The sequence below is a fragment of the Macaca fascicularis genome, chromosome 13 (assembly GCF_037993035.2).
Source record: "Macaca fascicularis isolate 582-1 chromosome 13, T2T-MFA8v1.1".
Lineage (NCBI taxonomy): Eukaryota > Metazoa > Chordata > Mammalia > Primates > Cercopithecidae > Macaca > Macaca fascicularis.
The window spans coordinates 65478726-65502250 of NC_088387.1; the positions used below are offsets into that span (position 1 = coordinate 65478726).

Here is a 23525-nt window from a genome sequence, read left to right on the forward strand (position 1 = left end):
ATTAAAAGATTACTAAAATTGGCTAATCTGAGCTCCTAAAATGCTAGGTGAACATCCAAAATATAGAAATAACTCAAACATCTCAATAGCAAGGAAACAACCCAATTGAAAAATGATCAAAGGACCTGAATAGACATTTCTTTAAAAGAAGACATAAAAATAGCAAAGGGATATATGCAAAAATTCAGAAAATTCTCTAATCAAGAAAAAAATGCAAATTAAAACCACAATGAGGTATCATCACATGCCTTTTAAAATAACTATTATCAAAAAGACAAAAGATATCTTGGCAAGAATATGGAGAGAGGGGAACCCTTGCACACTGCTGGTGGGAATGTAAATAAGTATAGCTATTATGGAAAACAGTATGAAAACAGTTTTTCAAAAAATTACAAGTAGGACTACCATATGATTCAACAATCCCACTACTGGGTATACATTAACATTAAACAAAATCAGTGTGTCAAAGAGATCTCTGCACTCCCATGTTAAGTGCAGCATTAGTCATAACAGCCAAGATACGGAAACAACCTAAGTGTCTGTGAATGGATGAATAGAGAAAATGTGCTATCTATATATGACAGAATACTATTCAGCCTAAAAAACGAAGGAAATCCTGTCACTTGTCACAACATGGATGAACCTGGAGGACATTATGCTAAATGAAATAAGTCAGGCACAGAAAGATAAATATTGCATGATTGTACTCATATACGAAATCTAACAAAAGTTGATTTCTACTTAGAGAAAGGAGTTGGGAGGATTGGGAAGGAGAAGGAAATATCAAAGGATACAACATTTCAGTTAGACAGGAGGAATAATTTCAAGCGATCTACTGTACAGCATGGTGACTAAAGTTAATAATATATTGCATTCTTGAAAAATGCTAAGAAAGTGGATGTAAAGTGTTCTCACCCAAAAATAACTATGTGAAGTGATGTATACATTAATTAGCTGTATTCAGTCATTCCACAATGTGTATATACTTTAAAACACCATGTTGTACACAGTAAAGACATAATTTTATCTATCAATGTAAAAAAAGTTTTTTTAAAGATACTAACTGTGGGCCTGGTAATGTTTTCAGTAATTTATACCCCAGAGTGATTTTTCTTTCTTTGGGTCCCAGAAGTCTCCTTCTAGTCTATGCACTCATTCTTTAGCTCCTGGGTTGCAGAGAGATCCATATGATCCTAGGGAGGGTCAGGTTGGTTGGAATGGCTCAGCAGCCTTCAAAGGAATTGGATTAGAAGCATGTAAATATTAATAACTGATACAGATGAACTACTACACACCAGATTAACATCAGCTCTGTGCTCATTTGACCTTCTCCACTCTAGGTACATAACTGTGGCTGCAACCATTACATAAAATGTGGGTATCTATCCTAAAAAACAAATGAAAGTAATATTAATTCACACACCCCTCATTTATTATGCCAAATAATGGCTGAGAATGATGTCTGTGGAGTCACAGTGGATGTGGTAAGCAGCTTCAATTCAGAGAACCTAAAGTCTTAGGTTGCTGACATGTTCAGGAAAAGAAAACTAGTTCTATCTGCCTGCAGTTGAAGGATGTGAGCACAGGATGTGAGGCCCAGAGTAGCAAGAGCTGAGTATGGCATGACATGCAGGAGTTGCATGGGAAATCTCCCATGCCGTAAGAAGGATCTGAAATTTATTCTGTGTGGAGCCACAGATGTAACAGGAACTGATTGGTGGTGGACAGATTGATCTGGTAGTAGTGTGGAGAATGATTTGGGAGGGGCCAGACTAGCTGAGAGGAAATCCCAACTAGGAGATCAACAAAGAATTTGAAGGGAAAAAATATTACTTATTGCCTACACTGCAAAATAGCAGAAGAAATTAAAAGGACAATATTGATGGATTAGAGGGCAAGACCCTATGAGCTTTAATGTCTATTTGAATGTAGGCAGCGAGGTTGAAGGAGTTATCCAGGATGACTATCAGCTTTCTGGTTAGGTACTAAACGGTCATGCTATTAACCAGGATAGAAAATACTGGGGGAAGTAATAGACCCAGCTCCTTCATCAGATTTTTAAAATCAAGATCAAAGAGGTGATTAATAATGCAAAGCCCTGAAGCATTCTTTGTCACAAATACCCTCCAAAAGGTTTTCTTCTGACATGTGAAATAAGAGAGTTTGCAAAACATTTAAATTTTAAATGATTTTAACTTCATCCAGTGCTCACTGCATCACTAATGAAAATATCTCTGCAAACAACAAAATGTTATTGGAAGAAAAAGAAAGTAATTTTGAAATACCTGTTCCTCCAGGTGAAACTTACAGATACAGAAATATAGTTCCCAGAAAAAATAAAATGAAATAAAAGTAATTACAGAAGGTTAGCAGGATGCCTTTTTACAAAAATTACAAAGGGCAAACCCCAGGAAGAAAAGAATTAATATCTTTTGAAAGGGCTAAGACAGCAAACACCTAGTGTCTCTGCAGCCAGAGTGACAGCAGACAAAGAATAACAATGAAGGCCTGGTTGAAAAAAAGAAAAAAGAGGCTGTTAAACAATACCTAGGAAACATAGGCAACTGCTTCTAGGCAATGAGTCTATGTGCTTAATACTTGACTTTTATTAACTATAGAACTCCCAGTGAGAAACACTGAAATTCCTACAGAAAAAGACTGATACTTCTAAATTCCTTTTCAATCAGGCTGGTATTAAAGAGTAAAAGGTGATGGTATTGCTGTTGAGAACATATCTGAATACTTTCAGGTGTAGGGCTTATTTTTTAAAAGGGAGAAAAGGAAAGCACAAGTAGGACAGAGAGTGTAAGGGCATGGAACTGAATTGCCAGTATGGATGCAATGGCAAAGAAGTAATGCTAATTAACATTGCATCTGACTTGCAGACCAGAGCCAATTAATAATTGTGTTAAACACCTCAGCATGCTATCAGGGCCCAGTGGAACACATGCACTGAGCTAGAGCCCCAGGAACTAAACAGTGACTTAAAATAAATCTTTGCTGGTTTGACTAAGAAATATTCCACTGTGAGGTAGTGTTTGCTGCCCTAGCTTTGGCAAAAAGAAGGGTCTTAAGTTCTTCGATGAATCTTCTAGTATGTGAAGCTCCCATGCAAAATAGGAAGGTCAAGACAAGAAAGATGCTAATAGAGAAGCAAGAAGAGTCAGTTTCTTACAAGGACAGCTACCTCTCTAGGATACATACAATAATACAAACAAGCACAGCTACCCATTAGGCTGTAGGTCCACCCATGCCACCTGCTGAAAGATCTATCATGGAGCATTAGCAATGATCTTATGCTTAAATGTTTACAAAAACGAGAGTAGCCAAAATGAATCTGGGCAGCGTGGCCTCTGCATACTTAGTAGTAGTAAAATCTCTGGCAGGAAAAAATGAAATCCACCATCAGTGAGACCATCATCAAAGCACAAAAGGAAGCATCATGGAAGCATGAGCTCTTATTGTCACAAACCAGTTCTTACTAGGAAGGAAGAAAATAAAGATATTTTAAATATATGTTTATCTGTGCCCTACCTTCTTACAAAAAAAAAAATTACGATGGAAAACAAGATTTTTTTATTCAAACTATATATACACTCATTTAACTGAATCATATTCAAAAGGATAAGTCTAAGGCACACAGAGTTAAAACAAAATATAAAACATCTTTGCAGAGTCAGTCCATTGAAGTAAGTTCCTAAATCATCTGCACCCCTGGGAGACTAAAAAATCTAAATGGGACTGGGAGCAGTGGCTCACACCTGTAATCCCAAAGTAAGCACTTTGGGAGGCCCAGGGGACAGATCACCTGAAGTCAGGAGTTCGAGACCAGCCTGGACAACATGGCAAAACCTAGTCTCCACTAAAAAAAATACACAAATTAGCCGGGTGTGGTGGCACAGGCCTGTAATCCCAGCTATTTGGGAGGCTGAGGAAGGAGAATCACTTGAACCTGGGTTGCGGAGGTTGCAGTGAGCTGAGATCACACCACTGCACTCCAGCCTGGGTGGCAGAGTGAGACTTCATCTTAAAAAGAAAAGAAAAGAAAAGAAAAAAAAAAGCTAATTGGGTCTCTCTTTGCAGTCCACATTTGGCTCCTCTCTTTAAATCTTGGGGTGTCCAGGATACAGTCCACAAACCTCTTCTCTTTTTTTCCTCAACATTCATTGACAAGAATGGGAATTCAGTCCCATAGTTTATATATATATATGTTTCGTTCTTCCCAGTTTTTTATCTCCAGCTCTGATAGCTCACCTGAGTTTGAGATGTACACATCCAACTCTATGTGACATCTCCTTGTTGATGTAAAACACCGCAAATTGACTATGTCCAAAATAGAACTTGATTCCCCTGCACCTCCTAACCTGTTCCTCCCAGTCTTGCCTATCTCAGTAAACAGCACCACCAATCATATGATTGCTGAGATCAAAATGCAAGGAGTCATCCTCAATTCTTCCCAGGGTTGACACTCGTATCATCCCTGGGCTGCCATTCACTGCATAGTCTCAGTGAATTGTTCCTTCTGGGGCTGTCAGTACCCAACCTGTGAAGCCACATGCAGTCCCTTTCCTTTACAGTCCACATCCCATCTGTCATTAAGCACTCTTAGCTCTACTTAAAAACACCCTGTGAGTCTAACCCCTCCTCACCACTGAGTTCAAGCCACTGTCAGCTCTCTTAGACTACCAAGCTAGCTCCCTAATGAGTGTACCAATGACCCCTCTCCCTGTCTCTACCTTCTTTAGTCTAGTCTTTACCCAACATGGAGGGTGATCCTTCAAAAACGTGAATTGATGATATCACATCCCTGCCCAAATCCTCCAATTTAGCCTTCCGTCAACTCATATCCAAATCCACACGCTTGAGCTCGGTCAACAGGGCACACAGGGTCTTTCTGTTTCTCCAACTTCATCTCCTTTTATTCTCCATTTTACCCACTCTGTTCCAGCCACATTGGCCTTGTCCCTGTTTCTGAACTTGTGTCTAGCTGATTCCTAATTAAGGCTTCTATCCTTGCTGTTCCCACTTCCAGAAATATTATTTTCCATGCCATACTTCCTTTATTCAAGTCTCCTCAGATGAAAGGCCTTTCCTAAATATTCTCCTACTCTAGTCACTCTCTTATTCTATGCCCTGCTTTTGTTTTCTTCATAGTGATTACCTCTTTTGGGTAATGTATTATATATTTATGGTTTTAAAGATAATAATCTAGCTACTAAAATATAAGCTGCATGAGACAGAGGCCTTACCTGTCTTATTCAAGACTGTATTCTCAAACAGTATCTGTACATAAGAGATGCTCAAAAAACACTCAAGGGGTGAAAGATTAAACGAACGGCCAATGCAAGCCATCAGCCTTCCATGACCTACAGAAATTCTACTCCCTATTTTTAAGGGATGTTTTGCTTGTGCTAAGAAAAGCAGTGGAAGCCCACTAATTATCTACCACTGAATAAATATTCCTGTACCAAACCAACAATAAATGTTAACCTTTCTCATTCCAAATAGTGAGGTCACTGCTTCTGTTTAGCCTATAAGAGATTCTGGGGATAATAGAGAGCAGAAGTAACTGGAATAAAAAATGGTTTCATCTCATCTCTCCATACAAACTTTGACCACAACTATTGTCACAAACTAAGGCTTCTTGCTTAACACAGTCTATTTTTTTCTAAAGTCTCTGGGTGATCGGAAGAAAATGGCAAAAATTTTGAGGGCATTACCCAGGTAAAGGTAACCCTTAACACATACAGCCAAAACTTTCTGAAAAGTTAACAGAAAAGTTCTGACGAGTGACACTGTAAAGTGTTAGGAAAAGCAAAATTTTAAAAGAAACTTAAAAACTAGAATTTTTGCAATAGTATTATCCTGAAAAACAATCTGGTTAACCAGTAGTAAGTTCCCCAAGGCTGGTTAGAGATGTCTTTAAAAAAAAAAAATGAAAAGCATTTTTGCTAACTCAAGAGAGAAATAACCCAGAGACTAATGAGCTCCATAAACCACTCATTGCCTGACCCTCAGCAAGTCACTTGTCCTCAATGCTAAAATGGAGAGGCCTATCAATTAGCTTCACGTGGTAGCTGTGAAGGGAGACTAATAAGTCTGATTGCAAAGCATTCTGAAAACATTAAGTGCTACAGAGAGGCTTGAAAATTGCTAGGTTGACATCAGTCACTGACCAAGCATTGTGAATGTATTTGGTTAATCTTTTTTTAAAAAAGTGTATTTTATATTTAATTGACCAATAGTAATTACATGTATTTATAGCATACAATGTGAACATCAAACTGGCTAATCTTTTTAAGCTCTCTTCCACCATTTGGCTCTTCCGATGTCAATCAGTCCTGGTGAAAAGGACAAGTAACTGAGGATTCTTCTCACTTTCCTCTAAGTCTTGTCCTGACCCACAGAAAACATGCTGAAGATGTGAACTAGCCTTTGTTCTCCTCTGTCCTTTCGAAAGCACCTTGCAGATTCCCAGTGAACAGATGCTGCAGAAACAGCCAACCAAAACACCTTCACCTTTCCTTTCCAAGAACACATACATAATGACTAAAACCCACATATATGACAAAGATCATGTGAAGGGAGAATATTAATATGAAGCAACTGAAAAATGCAGAATTCACTTACTTCCTACTTTTTTCTGCAAGTTTCTCCTTTTTTCATGAAGTGCCTTCACTTAAGAGAAAAGGGAGATTGACTTCTGACTCCTCCTTAGCCAGAAATGGTTTTCTTCATCCATCGAAAACCATAGATTTAGCGTTTCACTTGTCTGTGAAGGTGTATATAGAAATTCATGTTCTTTCCAAGCTGCTGCCTATGTGGTATCTATTTCAAAGATAAGCCTGCGCCATGTTAGTTTCTTACCAATCTCTCAAAGACAGGGAAGAGATCGCCAGGACACAAAAGTAATATAATCAATCACTCACTAAAGGGTACCTACAATCACCATAGACATACGTTTCAGAAAAGTACAAATTTCCTATTCGATGATATCACAAAAATTGTCCCTTCTATGTGGGAGGATCTTCCCTTTTCAAGTCAAATGCAAGCATCCTGGTCTCCAAAAAGTTCCAGTCTAAAGCTAAGAGATTAATTAGAAAAAAATACCTTGCCTCTTGGCTCAACCAACGCTGGTTAAATCACAGCACACTTCAAATCCCAGTACTCATAACTCAGAGCAGGTTTTGGGATGACAGGACAAAGAATTTGAACTAATGCAAAAATAAGTAGCAAATACTAGGAAGAGCATTTGTATAAAGTCTTTATGTACAAAAGAAAACATACTCACGCCTGTAATCCCAGCACTTTGGGAGGCCGAGGCGGGTGGATCACCTGAGGTCAGGAGTTCAAGACCAGCCTGGCCAACACAATGAAACCCCAACTCTACTAAAAAAAAAAAAAAAATACAAAAAATACAAAAAATTAGTCGGGCATGGTAGCAGATGCCTGTAATCCCAGCTACTTGGGAGACTGAGGCAGAAGAATCGCTTGAACCTGGGAGATGGAGGTTGCAGTGAGCCAAGATCGCGCCATTGCACCACTCCAGCCTGGGTAACAAGAGTGAAACTCCATCTCAAAAAAAAAAAAAAAAAGAAAGAAAGAAAGAAAAAAAGACAGTCATATAAGAGATAACCCAGAGACATGGATGAATAAATTATTTTAGTATCAAACAGGGATCAGCAAACTACTGCCAGAGTTAAATCCAGGCCACTGTCTATTTTGTATATAAAGTTTTGTCCTAATACAGCCACACCTGTTCATTTACATGTTCTCTGTGGCTGTTTCCTGCTCTTCTCACACTACAATGGCAGGATGTGAGTAACTGAAGCAGACCATATGGTCCATAAATTTGAAAATATTTACTACCTAGCTCTTTGCCAAAAAAGTTTGCCAACCCTGGTATAGATAATAAAGAAGCCACTACAGATTGGAATAGTCTGGGACATTGCTGGAGAAGGAGGCAAGGTGCTTAAATGAACAGGAAAATAAGTGATAGACAAATGTCCTTTGCTGAGTAACTGTTTATTGGAAGCTAGAAATTTCTTAAGAGTTCTAAAAGGATAAGACCTTCCCAACTGGATAAAACATTAGTAGAGAAATGAACTCTCGTGGTAAACATCAAAACAGATGGACTAAAAACTAAATCAGGTTTCTTGGCCCAGGTTTCCTGGGATCTGTAGTATTCAGACCCCAATACTACAGCAGAGGTTTGTTTTGGCTGATGGTGGTGGAGGTAGTGGTGGTAGTGTTATTTTCACAGCTATCTTGCTTCAAGAGATACACAAGTGTCACGTGACAAGTCTGAGCAAAATAGAAATACTAGACCAGAGGTAACAGAAAATCTGGACACAAACCTTGCCTCTGCCCATTAATAGGTGACATTCTCTCACCTATAAAATAGAATAACCATGGGGGGTCAGAATAGGAATCATCATCAAGATGGACTCAACGCTGGGCCAGTATCCAGGACCCTAGCTGATACTCAGGATGTGGTTAGTGCTTGAAACAGAAACAAAGCACCAGGTTGCAACTGATGACACACTGGTCTCCATATTGTACTGTGCCCTGTCTGTAACCTGAGTCAGATCCAACTGTAAGGGTTATAGATGCTTATAAATATCCATCCTGCTCTGGCATAAGCTCTGTTTCTCACAGAAAAAAAGGTCCATTTCAGGCTACAACCTCATCATTTAAGAGAAAAGAGCATAGCAGAAAAAAAAAACAAAACAAAAAAAACCCAGAAATGGACACTATCCCTTCCATGACCTACAATGTCTCTCCTTGGGCCCTAAAGACTTAAGATACTGAACACAAACTGAAAACCCAGTAGGACTCATGCCTTCAAAAAACGTTAAAACATTAACACAAAAGATATATCTAAAATAAAAAGCATAGTTTAATAAGGCAATAAAAGTATTTAAAATCAATGTGATAAAACCACTGAATATTTTCAAATGCTTTAAAGACCAATTATTACCAATAAATTATGGCATCACCTGTAGCCATGAGAAACTACCCCAAAATACTTCTGTCTAGAATTGAAAGATGTCTTATCACACTCTCATGACTGATTCTGATGAATTTTGTCAATATTAAGATCCTGAGCATGGTGGATATTTAAGTGAACATTTGAGGGCAGCTGTCCCTACTTGCTCTCATGCCTATCTTGATCTCTTCTTCAAGTGACAACAGCTCAGTATGACTGGTTTCCCAACCAAGAGAATCCTCTCCAATAAAATCAATGAATCAATGCCCAGAAGACTGCATGAGACACCTTCTTCACAAGTGGCTATTTAGGGCTCAATCTTTTTTTTTTTTTTTTTTTTTTTTTTTTGAGATGGAGTCTCGCTCTGTTGCCCAGGTTTGAGTGTAGTCGTACAATCTTGGCTCATTGCAAGCCCCGCCTCCCAGGTTCACGCCATTCTCCTGCCTCAGCCTCCCGAATAGCTGGGACTACAGGTGCCCGCCACCACGCCTGGCCTATTTTTTTTATTTTGTTTTGTTTTTTTTCAGTAGAGATGGGGTTTCACCATGTTAGCCAGGATGGTCTTGATCTCCTGACCTCGTGATCCACCTTCCTCGGCCTCCCAAAGTGCTGGGATTACAGGCGTGAGCCACTGCGCCTGGCCTAGGGCTCAATCTTAAAATGACCTCTCCAAAGTCCTTTTCTTTTCTATTTTTCCCTTGAGATGGAGTCTTGTTCTGTTGCCCAAGCTAGAATGCAGTGGCACAAACTCAGCTCACTGCAACCTCCGCATACCAGTTTCAAGCGATTCTCCTGCTTAAGCCTCCCAATTAGCTGGTATTACAGGTGTCTGCCACCATGCCTGGCTAATTTTTGTATTTTTAGTACAGATGGGGTTTCACCGTGTTGGCTAGGCTGGTCATGAACCCCTGATCTCAGGTGATCCACCTGGCTCGGCCTCCCAAATCCAAAGCCCTTTTCCATTGGCAAAGAACCTAGGCTGCCATCACCAACTATCTGACCATTTAGAGAACTTACTAACAAAAGCATGCGAGTTTCACTGGTTAAAGAATCATGTATTAAAATGGGAGAGTGGTAGAAACATGAGTAGAAAGTGAATGGGGCTTGTTCCAAACAAAACATTGCAAACTACAAAGTTGATAAAGTCCCCTTTGTTTAAAACTCTTTGTCAGAAATATTTCATCCAAATTTTAATGGTAGCTTCTGTTAATTTTTGGCACTCAATACTTGCTAGGCACCCAAAAGCATAACGACCAATCATTCCCACACAATTTAGTTGTGACCGAATGTACTGGTTAGATTTATTTCTGAGTGTGCATTTTATCTTTTCCTCTTGTGACATTTCTGTAGTTATAGACACTAAATTTCATCATATATGAAAATGCTTAAATTAAAAGAATTATCCCCGTTTGACATTAAGACACACCTGCCTTGGGTGTCACAAACAATTGATAGAGCTTGGCTATTAAAAAGCCTCCCTTCTTAGAGTCAGCTTTTATATAAGTCCAGAATGGCTCCCATCTGGTCCTGGGTTTATTGGTTATTTGTTATCTGTCAAACATTAGAACTCCTGCCTTGCAAGTTGTTCTGTAGCAAGTGAGAGGCATTTTAGGTCATGAAAAGACAATACCCAATTCCTTTACTTGCTATGCTGCATTTGAGTCAGATTGACACATCTTCTGTAATCTGTACATTTCTCAATTCAATCTTTTTCCTAATATAATTGCTAAGAACAACAGTTAAATTAATAAAACTAACAAAAAAAATGTAATCCAAGGGCTTTAAGTGAAGACGTGAGCTGTCTTATTTTATTTTTCTCTTTTTTAATAATAATAATTCAAAGGTTGCTTCTATACCACTAACCTATATTATATAAGTTACAAAAATCGTAAAGAGAAAAAAAAAAATTCTGAAAGAGGGTTTCATTATTTTGGGTCTCAGTTAAGCATTTCTGAAAACACAAATACCTGAGGTGAGTAAATTTTTGTGAGATACTATGAAGTTTGAGGACAAAGAGTTCTCCCAAAGGTAAGAAATAGACTAGGTAGACACATGTGAATTGAGGAGAATAGAGTGCTTTCAAAGGGGAAAAAAAATTCTGAATAGACTGTGTCTTGACCAATAGTAAGTATTCCTTCCCACCTCCATTTCCTGGGCTTAACACTAGACCCTGGGTAAGGTTGGGAGCCTGGAATAGGGTAGAACCCAGGTAAGGGTGGGGGAATTTTCTCAGCCCAGAGAATATTGGAAAACTTGGGAGCTCCAATCCTAGGAGCTGTGGGGAATGGCCAGACTGTGGCAGCCAGTCAGTAGCCAGTCAACAGCCAGGCTCAGGAAGGGTGAAGTGTGGAAACCCACAGGACTAGACTTAAAACAGTAGGTGAAGACTTATATACCTGATGGGGGAACAGATCCCAAAAGCAGACTCAAAGGGGTTGGGCCCATGGAGAACACTGTGATCATCTCTGTGACCCCAATTTGGGCTGGCGTGGCCTGAGGAAACACAATCTACTCAGTAATGCTGTTTCCAATTGTGGATGGGCTGTTTTTCAAAAGACTCCGTTGATTATTGATGTTAGAATACTTTGTAGAATTTTTAATTCTAAAATAAACCCTAAATCATCTTCTAGTAAGAATTACTTACCAAGCCATTGAAGGCCCTTAAGTAGTGAAACAATTAAACGAAAGCCTATAATTTATTTAATATGCTCTTTCTTCATCCTGCTTCTCCAACATGCTTTAATTAGTGTCATGTGTTAACATGCTACCAGGTTAGACAGGCTCGGAGGCCCTCAACCTAAAAGATCATGTACAAGAGCTTCTTCTAAATGGTAAAAGCTACACTCATTACTGTGTCACTGTGTGCCTCCTACAATTCTTTCATTATGTCAACCAGAAAATCTAAAGAAAGGCCTCATCCACTTCTTGGTGGCTATTTCAGATGCTTTAGTCTACAGAATGAATCCAGTAAATCAGGTATCCTTTGAAAAAAAACATTTTCTTCCTCTGTATATTATTCTTTATGTGTATCACAAGCACAGATGACTTTGATTTATATGCAGCTTCTCTTTCATTACTCTCCCCAGCATAGCTACACTGAAAAAAGTAATGTGTGATACCTCAAGTCTTTGTCATCTCTTTGTCATAACAATTTATTTTGGCCGGTCTCAGAACTGAATTCCTGAAAAGTATGCTACATTTAAAAATAAAGAATACCTATTGTTGGGTATAAATTACACTTAGATAAAAGTTAATTTTTTAGCATTTCATATGTTAGCATTCTCTTTCATCATAATTTTTTAAATTCCCTCTGTGAAATGTCATGCCTCCTTTTATTGTATGCAATATGAGAAATGTCATGTCTTCGTTTATTATATGCAACATGAGATAATATGTGGTCCCTTTAAAATATGTTTAAGTGTGATATTTTTAAATTTTTCACATTAGTTCATGAACTCAGGTGAGAATATCCTAAGTTCAGGTGATCTTTACCTGGACCAGTATGGCCTGAGGAAACACAGTCTACCGAGTAACGCTATGTTTACAATCGTGGCTGGGCTGTATATACCACCCTTCACAAGGCATTTTCTTCTCAAATAATGCCTAAGAATTATTTCTTCTCAAATAATGCCTAAGAATAACACTGCATCTCCCCCAAATAATACGACTGTTCCTAGTCTTGGGCTCTCTTTAAAAGGTTGCATTGGATTTAAAGGACAGCTTAGTGATCTTCATTGGGTATCACAGAGAACATAGCAGTACAAAGAGCTCTGCATTCACTGGGTGATGACCTGCCATGGCGGCTGTATCACCATTCCATCAGCACTTCCTGTGGGTTCCTCTTCACCAACTAGATACAACCAATTCAATCTTCACTGCTTCTCTCTATCTGTTCTTGAATAAACAGCCTTTATTCTGAGACTTGGTAGTTTGCAAATGTATAAGGCATGAGCCCAAGTCTTTATTTACACCGGGTCTCAGAATGTTCAGTGTTGAAAGGAACCATACTTACAAATGAAGGAAAGTTAGCTCTTTGGATCTAACCAGAGAGAAATCCACAAGCTTTTATCACACTTATTTTTAAATATGTATATTGTTAGGGCAAACTAGAACTCTTATGTTCATTATATATGATTTTATATAAAGAATAGTAAGAAACATTAAGGGGACTGCATATTATCGCTCCAAATACACATAAAGCCAACACTGATTAGACTAGCGAATGAGCACATTATCTGTGTATCTGATATGGTCTGAGCCTTAAATATACATGCCCATGACTGTATGTTATTTAAATAGATTTAATAGCTATCTGATGAAATTTTATTAACTTTAGAATCCAGGGAGGTAGAGTAACTCCCATGATGTAAGTAGACATCTGTAAATTAAAGACCCAATATAGTGTAAAGTTGAGGTTTTAAGGAATCCAAGTATCAAAATAAAAAGAACACACCTGTTTTGTATATTCATTATACAGAAACACAAACTTTCTCTGGATAAAGAGTCATAAATTTGCAAAGCTGAGTAGGTCCTTCCATATCACCTGTGACAATTTTCTTTTATAGACAAGCTGTATAAGACTTAGAGAGAGTAGGGGTGTCCTCCCGGTCTAACAGCTGATTAAAGACAGAGCCAGGCAAAGAACTAGTTCTTGTAACCCCTATTCAGTGTTGTTTCTAGCAATTCACAGTGCCTCTTTGAATTACTGGCAGAGTCCAAAGTCACTGCTGACTTTGTCTCAGCTTCCTAAACACGGCTCAGTGATGTTTTGCTTATTTTTCATACAATGACAGCTTTTCAAATGTAATTTAAGAAAAGTCTTGCCAGGCGCAGCGGCTCACACCTGTAATCCCAGCACTTTGCGAGGCCGAGGCAGGCGGATCATTCCAGGCCAGGAGTTTGAGACCAGCCTGGCCAACATGGTTGGACCCCATCTCTACTGAAAATACAAAAATTAGCTGGGCGTGGTGGCGCGTGCCTATAATCCCAGCTACTCAGAAGGCTGAGGTAGGAGTATCACTTGAACCAGGGAGGCGGAGACTGCAATGAGCCAAGATTGCGCCACTGCACTCCAGCCTGTAGAGCGAGTCCCTGTCTCAAAAAAAGAAAAAGAAAGTCTCAAATCACTTACAAATTTATTCACTTAAACTGTCTTATATTGTCAAAGAATATAGATCTTTATTTATATGACATTTGTGATCTACATTATGTTTATATTTAGGCAACATAGATATTGCCTATATTACATTTTTATTTGCTTTATATGTAAAGGATATAGAAGGCACCAACTTTAATTATTAATGTGTTATATTTGTAAGCATGTTCACTTTGCTCAGGCTACAGGAAAGAAAACAAAAAATGAAAAGTAGAAAACTTTTAAATGAAAAGTGCCTAAATCTCATCGTAGGAAAGGTCTCTGAACCACAGAGGAGGAGGGCAGCTTAGTTTAGATGCTTCCTTTCCATGAGTCAGAGATGTAGTGACCTCCAGCAGGAAATGGAGATCAAAGTAAGACTGCTCTACTGGGAATCACAGCATCTTTAAAAGCTTCCTAGAGGCCAAGATGTCATAATTTACTACTTTTTTGATATACACATTGCAGTGGTATTTACATTTAATTTAATTAACTACATTCCAGAACCTAACACTCTACAATGTTTTCCACTTTCTATGAGCCTGTTACCTGACTTCATTAGAAAACAGAAGACTGGATTACAGGCGCCCGCCACCACATCCAGCTAATTTTTGTATTTTTAGTAGAGACGGGGTTTCACCATGTTGGGCAGGCTAGTCTTGAACTCCTGACCTCAAGTGATCCACCCACCTCGGTCTCCCAAAGTGCTGGGATTACAGGCGTGAGCCACTGCACCCGGGAGGCTGAGGCAGGAGAATCACTTAAAACCCAGGAGGCGGAGGCTGCAGGGAGCCAAGATAGCACCACTGCACTCCAGCCTGGGTGACAGACAGACTGTCTCAAAAAAAAAAAAAAAAAAAAGAAAAAAGAGAAGAGAAGAGAAGACTGTTTCATCTTTAACTTTCAACTTTTTATTTTTGGTTTTATTTTTAAAGCAAAAGAAGAACAGAAAAGCATTTCTATAAGTTCATGGCAACATTAGCTTCTCTTATAATTCCCTTTCAATTTTTTTTCCCCCAAATATTCCTTAGTATTGCTTCTCATAAGTACCTACATTTCTAGTTGATATTACTATATAGCCAAACCTAAGACTGATAGGATCCCATAATTTTTTGTGAAAAATTCTGCCAAGGACAGGTAACAATAATGCTACATCTTTATGGCTATTACAAATCAAAAAAATATGTTTTGAATGTACCTTAGTGATAGAATTATTAATATACCAGTGTAGATATAAAAAGACCACACTATTAAATATGAATTATTGATAACACAGTCCTAAATAGTTTAGTACCTTTTAAATAATTCTAATAAGTTTAATCAGCAGCATGGCCATATTTTGTTTTAATTTTCCTTTCACCTATATTCTCCCATTAGAATGAAGATTTATCATCATGTATCAGAGGTTCTCAAACAAGAACCCTCAAATATGAGGAAATCTCTGAAGAATATTATGAACCCCCTCACTTTGAGAGCCTCCATGTTGCCTTAGACATTTTTCCTGTGAATTATACTCTCTCTGACGTTTTCTCTGACAAATTTTAGGTTTTCCCTTAATCCAGTCTCCATTTATTTAGGTTTTCTAGCATAATTTTTTTCTCCATAAATTTACTTTTCATATCTAATTATCTCTTTTATCCCAACACACCCACACCACTTGTGCTGCTCCCATCTGTCCCCTGAAAGCTCTATTGAACTACACATAAAAGCCTTTTTCCTTTAATTATATAAATTATGTCAATTTAGAGAAAACATTGTTCCATAAGACTATTCATTTGGTAGAGTCCATTTTTTCCCAAGTATGACTCCAGCAGCAACCAATCCTTAATGGATTTAACTGATTTTTCCTATCAGTAGCATCCAGATTCTACACAGGTTGTGCAACATAATTAGGGTCACTCTTCATAAGAAAAAAAGTATAATTCTGCCCAAATGTCTCCTCAGGAGTGCCAGAATGGTAATTTCTATGCAAATAACAGTTAAGGAATACCATCACTTGCTTTAAGGATCCTGGAAAGCCTTACTCTGTGACAGTTTTTATACAACAGTTGTAGATTTTTATTTTTCAGAGCAATTCCAGCCCTAAAAGAGGCATACATCTATGGCCCTATGAGACTAAAACAAACAAAAGGCAAAGCAAAATCACAAAATGTGAAAAGGATAAAGAGGCAAAACAATACATATCTATCTCCACAGCAAACAAGGAAACACACGAGGGGAATAATGTGTCTGAGAGAAGCCTCTCTTCTCTGCCCGCATGCTAGTAATTCTGCATAAACACCGAGGTGAGGTGAGGGAGGACTTCAGAGATGAGATGCTGGACCTGCGCTGTGTTGCCATGGAAGTGAGAGTTTGATTTCTTTAGCTCCTAGGTACCCTTCTCAGCACTTCTGGCAACAGTGACAAGTTCTTTTCCTTTGTTCAGAGACTGATCTGGCAACCACCTTGCCCCTTGCCAAGGCACTGAAAGACTGTATTGCAAGGCCACATTGTAACCAAATTACTTGAGAGGGAGACTTTTCATTTCCATTCCTAAAATTAGGCTCTTCTGTGTGTGCTAGCACTACGGAAATAGAAACACTTGCTGGAAGGGGCTCACTCAGGGGTGATCTGAGTTACCATGCCTTTCAAACAGGTTTGCAGATCCACAGTCCATGTTTAGATATATGACAGCAGGCAGTTCCGGGTGCCTTTACAGATTCAGAAACTGGTTTGCAAATGTTGACTTCAAGAGGTGGATGGTTTGTTCTTGGGAGGGTCTCTGGGCACAAAGAACATATACTGCTTTCCACGCAGATGTTGGCGCCAGATCATTTGATCAAAAAGAACAAATTTCCCAGTAGGACTTTTAACAAATGTCTTTAATTGACTTAGGAGCTACAGCAAACTGCTTGTTCATGTCTCTAGTCAAGTCTCCTTATGATGCAAAATCCCAAGTCAGCATAAAATAGGTGAGAATAGTTTAATAATAATAATTTTACCTCAGCATTACATCTGAATAGTAACTGATGTCCTAAAGGGTAGCACTATTTATTTATAATAAAATCATCAGGCAGGTATTCTATATCATCCATTTAAAGATATTTTCTAGTTGAATGGGCCTCATTGCAGATGCAGCATATAAACATATCGACTACGTCTGGATTAAAAAATTTTTGTGACCATCAAGAAAAGGATAATGAACTGAGTAGAAAGAGCTAAGCAAGGTTTTTGAATTTGGGCTAAAAATCAAATTTCAATTTTAAAATTTCAGTTTTAAAACCATGACTGTAACTCTCAGTTCCCCCTACCCACCCTTTTGGTTCACTCTGAACCAAAAGGTCCTCTCTTACCACATTCTGTTAGGCATACATTTTCCATGCAGGGGTGGGTGGATATTTGTGTGTATGTAATCCATCTTTATGATTCTCAAGTACTTTGGAAATGTGTCAGGGAGAAGACCCTGTAAAATACACTTTTTGTTTCATTTATGTTGTATACCATAACGTTAAGAAAAGCTGAACATTCATTTTAAAGCAGGAATACAATACACGTCTAACAAATCTCAGATGGCTAAGCAGATCCAATGTTAGTTTTTAAGATAAATGTTGGAAAAAATGAATGTGTCAATAAGATAAAAATAGGTTTAGTAGCTTAATTACACTGAATCACATTAATGGTATTAACGGATTAAGGGAGCCACTGTGCACATGCTAGAAAGAACACTGAATAGGCCTACATCTTATGCCTGGCCTTCATTAGCTGCCTGACAGGAGGACGCTCCTAACCTCTGTGAACCCAATACACCTTGACTGAAAAAGGGGGTTGTCCTATGTATGTGACACACACAAAGTTCTATACAGCTCTGGAAATTGATGATTCTTTGTATAGAGAAAACCTGTATTTATTTGTAAGTATGTAGAGAAGATAGGTGTGTTCCTTTTTATTTTGATATAAAACTCCTTAAAACTACTTTCCACCCTACTATGTCATTATTTACAAACGCCTACTTACGTTATTCAGAGTGACTCCATCTCACTGGATTCAAAAGTTAATGAAATCTCATAGACAGCAGCTACATTTATTTAAATAAATTTATTTAAGCACGATTTTTGTTTGAAGTTCACATCACCTCACATATGCATGCAGTGGAACTGACAGCCAATGTGAGCAGTTTAGCATTATGTGTATTATGTGTACTGTAAAAGATTATATGCAATTCTTTGAAAAGATTTAATTGCAGTCTTTAAAAAATGTTCCCATTTGTTCATGTGCGCGGAAGAATATCCTAATGTTCAGGTGACCTTTAACTACCATTTGTACTAACTTTGAAGAGGCATTTTCTTCTCAATAAGAATACCTAGCACATAATGCAGCATTTTCTAAAAATTATAAGACTGGTTCTTACCTTAGGATACCTTCGAAATGTTGTATTCACAAACTGGATTTAAAATACTGCTCAGTGATTCCTGCAGGACACAGTACACACCATGGCAGATCAAGGAGCTCTACCTTCACTGGGGATGACCTGCCATGGTGGCTGTACAGAGGCTCCATCAGCACTTCCTGTGGGCTCCTCTTCACCACTGGATAAAACTAACTTAATCTTCACTACCTTTATCTGTTCTTCAATAAAGAGCCCTTCATTCTGGGACTTGAAAATTTTGCATATGTATAAAACATGGGCCCAAGCCTTTATTTACACCTGAGCCCACAAAATGTAAGAGCTGAGAAGAACCCCTTCATTTACAAACGAAAAAATTGAGGTCTTTGCATCTAACCAGAGAGAAATCCACAAGCATTTATTATACTCATCATGTTCGTTTTTAAATATTTATATTGCTAGGGCAAAGTTGTGACTTTCTGTTCATTATACACAATTTTATATAAAGAATAAAAGGAGTATTGAGGAAGATTTCTTCCTCCAGGACAATGCTTTATGTAATTAGTCTAAACTCTAAACTAAAAGCAAAAATCCTGGCTACAGACGCAAAGGTATTTTACATACTTGGGATTCCCACTGCCAACTACATTCTTACTTCTGTTTATTCAAAGACAAATGGACATGCTTTAATAAACTTGGGAGTGAAAAGAAATACCTTCTGATCAAGACATAGCGAACAAGCTCTTACAATTGAAAATCAAGTATTCAAATATTGAGATTAACTTGGGCTAGGATGTCAGCTTTTCTCACTGAATTAACCTTGCAAATCAGCTAACATCATAGTTAGAAATAGTTTCTGCAGGGAAATCTCATGATACATTATTTGTAATAGTATCAATAACACGTAAGAGTAAGTTGTACAGGTAAATGCCTTTGTGTAATCCAGCTGAAGTCTCAGTCTCTCATGAGAATTCTCTTTACATGATGCTCACTGTTCTGAGATCCATTTATTGTGTTCCATCCTAGGGTCTTACCCACTGTCTGTATTCATGTTAGTTTGTATTTATAGTAGTTTCAACTGGTACCTCTATTATATCTTAGTAGTAACTGACGGCAACACTCTCTGGATATAGAAATTTAACAGAAGTACTATTTTTGAATTGACAGATCTACTGCATTCTTTGCATATGTCCAATAGCATATTTCAAACAATGGGTTCTCTTTGCATTAAATTACTTTGACAAGTAAACAGCTGTTTAAAACTAAAACATTGTTTTCCCATTTGTAACATCACTGGAATCAGCAAGAATCTGGCATGGTATAACTGATATCATTTTTCTTTTGTAATGCTACATATCATGATGGTGCATCCCACATCAATAACATCTTAGAATCTATAAAACATGATCTTTCTTAGCCACTTCGTAGAGAGAAAAAAAAAGAAACAAAACAAAATGAACCAAAAACCTTCTTTGGTAGCAAAATAGTAGTGTATTTAAAAGGATATAACTGAACACTTTAAATTGAGTAGTTCTTTAATCTAGCTTAGTCTTAACTATGCAAGTACTATGTATTCAAATATACATCCACATATCAAGTATAGTTAAGGACTCTTCTGATTTTCCTTCAAGACTTCTAACACTCACTTTTACATATTTTTAAAAATCAACGTTGTTATCATTTTCACATTTGTTGTGCCTCTTTTTTTTTATATATATAAGATGGCATACATGCTTTTCCTTTTTGATGTCAGCCTCAATTCCTTTTCAGAGGGAAAAATCATTTGGATTTTTTTTTCTATTTCTTTTACATTGCCAGTTGCCTGAGAGATGGCACAAACATGTTTAATAAACTAACTACATTTTGTAGGTTTCTTTGTAACAAGTAAGAAGTTAGATGTTTTCAGTCAAGGGCCTTAGCACAGTCATACTGTGAATTTAACATAAAAGGCAAAAAGGAACACAAAAAAATTTTTAAAGGAAAATAATGAAGAGCAAAGAGAAAACAAACCCACCAGTAGTATTTTATTTCATGGTACAAACAATCTCTTCTGTCATCATGAATTTTAACACACATACAGTTTGAGAAGAGAGAGAAGTACAGAATTCCACCCTTAGCCTCAGTTTCTATTACTCGTAGTCAACCAGGGCCCAAAAATATTAAATGGAAAATTCCAGAAATAAGGAAGTTTTAAATTGTGGGCCGTTTTGAGTAGTGTGATGAAATCTCATGCTGTCCTGCTCCATCCCACCTGGGATGAATCTATACCGTCTACACTTCCTGCCTGTTAATCACTTAATGGCCATCTCGATGATCAGACACAGCATCTCAGTGCTTGCGTTCAAGTAACCCTTATTTTATTTTATAGTACTTTACTAATAATAACTTTGTTATTAGTGTTGTTAATCTCTTACTGTGTGTAATTCATGAATTAAACTTTATCATATATATTTATGCATAGGAGAAAACATAGTACTGTAGGTTGTGGTACTATCCATGGTTTCAGGCATCCACTTGGGGTCTTGGAATGTATTCCCCTTGAAAAGGGGGGACAACTAGTGTAGGTTTATTTCACTTAATCTCATGATTTCCGGGAAGACTGTTAGCCAATGGAAGAAAGAAAAAAGGATTCTTTTGATAGCCCAAATCATCACTAAGGAGCAAAAGTACTTCAAAAACAAAACAAGATTTAAAAGACCTAAAATGTCTTTCTAAAGGGTCTTTGCATTAATGTTCAAATTTCTTCTCCTGAAATACCAACCTGAAGATTGGTTAATCTTTGACATTTTATTTAAACTACTGATTACTAGTTGTCTGAGGTTTAATTTTCCCTTAGTCATTTATGAAACAGAAATAATCACCAGAATGTAGAAAGAACCCTAGTGACTAATTTCTTAGAAAACTTCTTGTTATAAAACATTAATATATATTATTGTTCACATGCTTGGAAAGGAAACCAACCTAGAATCAGTAGATTTGTTCAACTCCTCAACAAAACATTTTCTGAAAACCACCTCCTCAAAAGGCGAGCATCATTCTCATCAAGTTAACAGCCCATGGAAAGAATTGTATAAGTGAAACATATAGGAAGACATTAAACATCCTGGAAAAAGTGCCACTTTAGTAAGGGGAAAGAAATGAAGTCCCAAAGAAAAACTGTCATTTACTGCCATGACTTTGTTGCACTGAAAGAGTTCAATTATACCACAAAGAATTTTAGAATGTACTAATTTAAGTATAATGTGAAACCTTCCAACTACCTACTGCTTTGCCTAGTTCAGAAATTAGCAAATTTTCTATTTAAATAAGAATCCTGTATCCACCAACTACATGCATGATGTATACGAGTAACACTATCCACATGTCTTTATTTTCTGCTTCTCATTATTTTATCTTTCTCCTTTGTTCTTCCTTTCAAAATTACTTCACATTCTCATTTCAGACATCTGCATCCTTTAGTGTAACACTTAGAAATCTGGATAAGATGATGGCCATCATGGAACGTAATCACACTCTACATTGATGAATGGCTATTTACAAAATGATTTCTATGATTTAAAAGAGAAAACATCATTGAGCTTTTAAATTTCAAATAAAATGCTACAACTCAAATGGCACTGACTAGCTATGAGCTTCTGGAAGTCACCCACCTGGGGCAGCATGCGATTTTCTTCCTCCAGCTGTCTTACTCTTGCCTCCAGCTGCCTAACATAGGACAAGGTTGATTCTAAAATCAAAAAGAAAGAACTCACATTATACACACAGGTCTTGTTTGGTGCACTGTCAGGATATTTCTGGCTTGATTTATTCAAACCAGATAGTGACTACTTAAGTCTATTATTTAAAATAGGAAAAAAAAATCTCCCAGAAAAATAAAAACAGAAGCCACTGAAATGAAAAACAGTTTTGAACAATTTTACAATGTTAAGAAATATTAGATAAGATACAAACTGGCATGTTAACAGGTGGTAGTACACACAATTGACAGATGATTAGTATTAAGATTCTATACAGAACTCTTACAAACCAATAAGAAAAGACAAGTAAAGGTATGGAAAATATTTCTCAGAAGTGGTAACACATTAGACAAATAAACCTAAGAAAAGCAGTCCAACATCATTATTAATTAGTAAAATCACACACACTCAGAACAGGGCAAAACCAGAATTCAAACCTGGATCTAATACCGAAATCCAGTCTCTCCAATGCTCTAAGCCCTTTTAGCTATTTTTAATCACTAAGAATTGAGACATTTCAGAGGAGGATATTTCAGAGGAAGACATTTCAGAGGAAGTTGGATCCTCTTAAGATGGAACAAATATTTTTCTGAAGTCAAATCATTTCTCATAAATCTTTCTTAAATGTTTAGTATTTCCTGTTCTGAAATAAAGTGTATTGAGGTCAATTAAATATATATATATAAGAGAAATTTATAGGTGGTGAGATTGCAGGCTTTTTGCATACCAACCAGCCTCGGAATAATAGGCATCTTGAAGACAATTATACTCTTTTCTTCTGATTTTGTACATTTTGAGTCGTCAGTGAGTTGTTCCACATATACAAGACTATTTTGTAATGTTAACTATAACCAAAATAAACTACAAAACTCCATTAAAAAAACAAAACAAAACAGAAAATAAAACAAAATTTTTCAAACATCCAGTTCTATTTCCCCCAATAAAAATTTCAAGCCTTAAGAAAAATATTAGTTCTTTTCACAAACCTACAGATAATGACAGAAAAAAACATGAAAGAGCTATTTAGAGTTAGAATGAATTTTGACTGATTTTGGCTGTGACAGAGACCCAAGTTTTTCACACATCTTTAGGTAAAGCAGGAGCAGACCTGAAATTGATTATTGTTTTCATTCCTTCACGAGCTCAGGCATGCGCTGAAAGCTCAGAATCATTATCATGCTTAGTTTCTGTTCCATACTGAAACTCTAAAGTTTACGGCTTTATGTCAGGAAAAGGGGTCACAGGTTAAGAAAAGTGAATTTTTATTTCTGGGAACAATCTGATAGTAGCTCTTCTTCATTA

At 37.3% G+C, this 23525-nt stretch overlaps 1 protein-coding gene across 12 annotated transcripts in view; it reads right to left on the minus strand.

Annotated features, from left to right (window-relative positions):
* CCDC85A (coiled-coil domain containing 85A) overlaps positions 1-23525 on the minus strand; it is a 196640-nt gene that overhangs the window by 19532 nt on the left and 153583 nt on the right. For 10 of the 12 annotated variants that reach the window (XR_012422363.1, XR_012422362.1, XR_012422360.1 and 7 more), the window contains exon 3: positions 22137-22213. The exons of the other annotated variants lie outside the window; for them this stretch is intronic. Coding sequence is in view for 6 of the 10 variants with exons in the window: in XM_045369282.2 (XP_045225217.1) it covers positions 22137-22213 (77 nt within the window). In the remaining 4 variants the exon portion in view is untranslated. The remainder of the gene's footprint in view (positions 1-22136; positions 22214-23525) is intronic. 12 annotated transcript variants of the gene reach the window in all.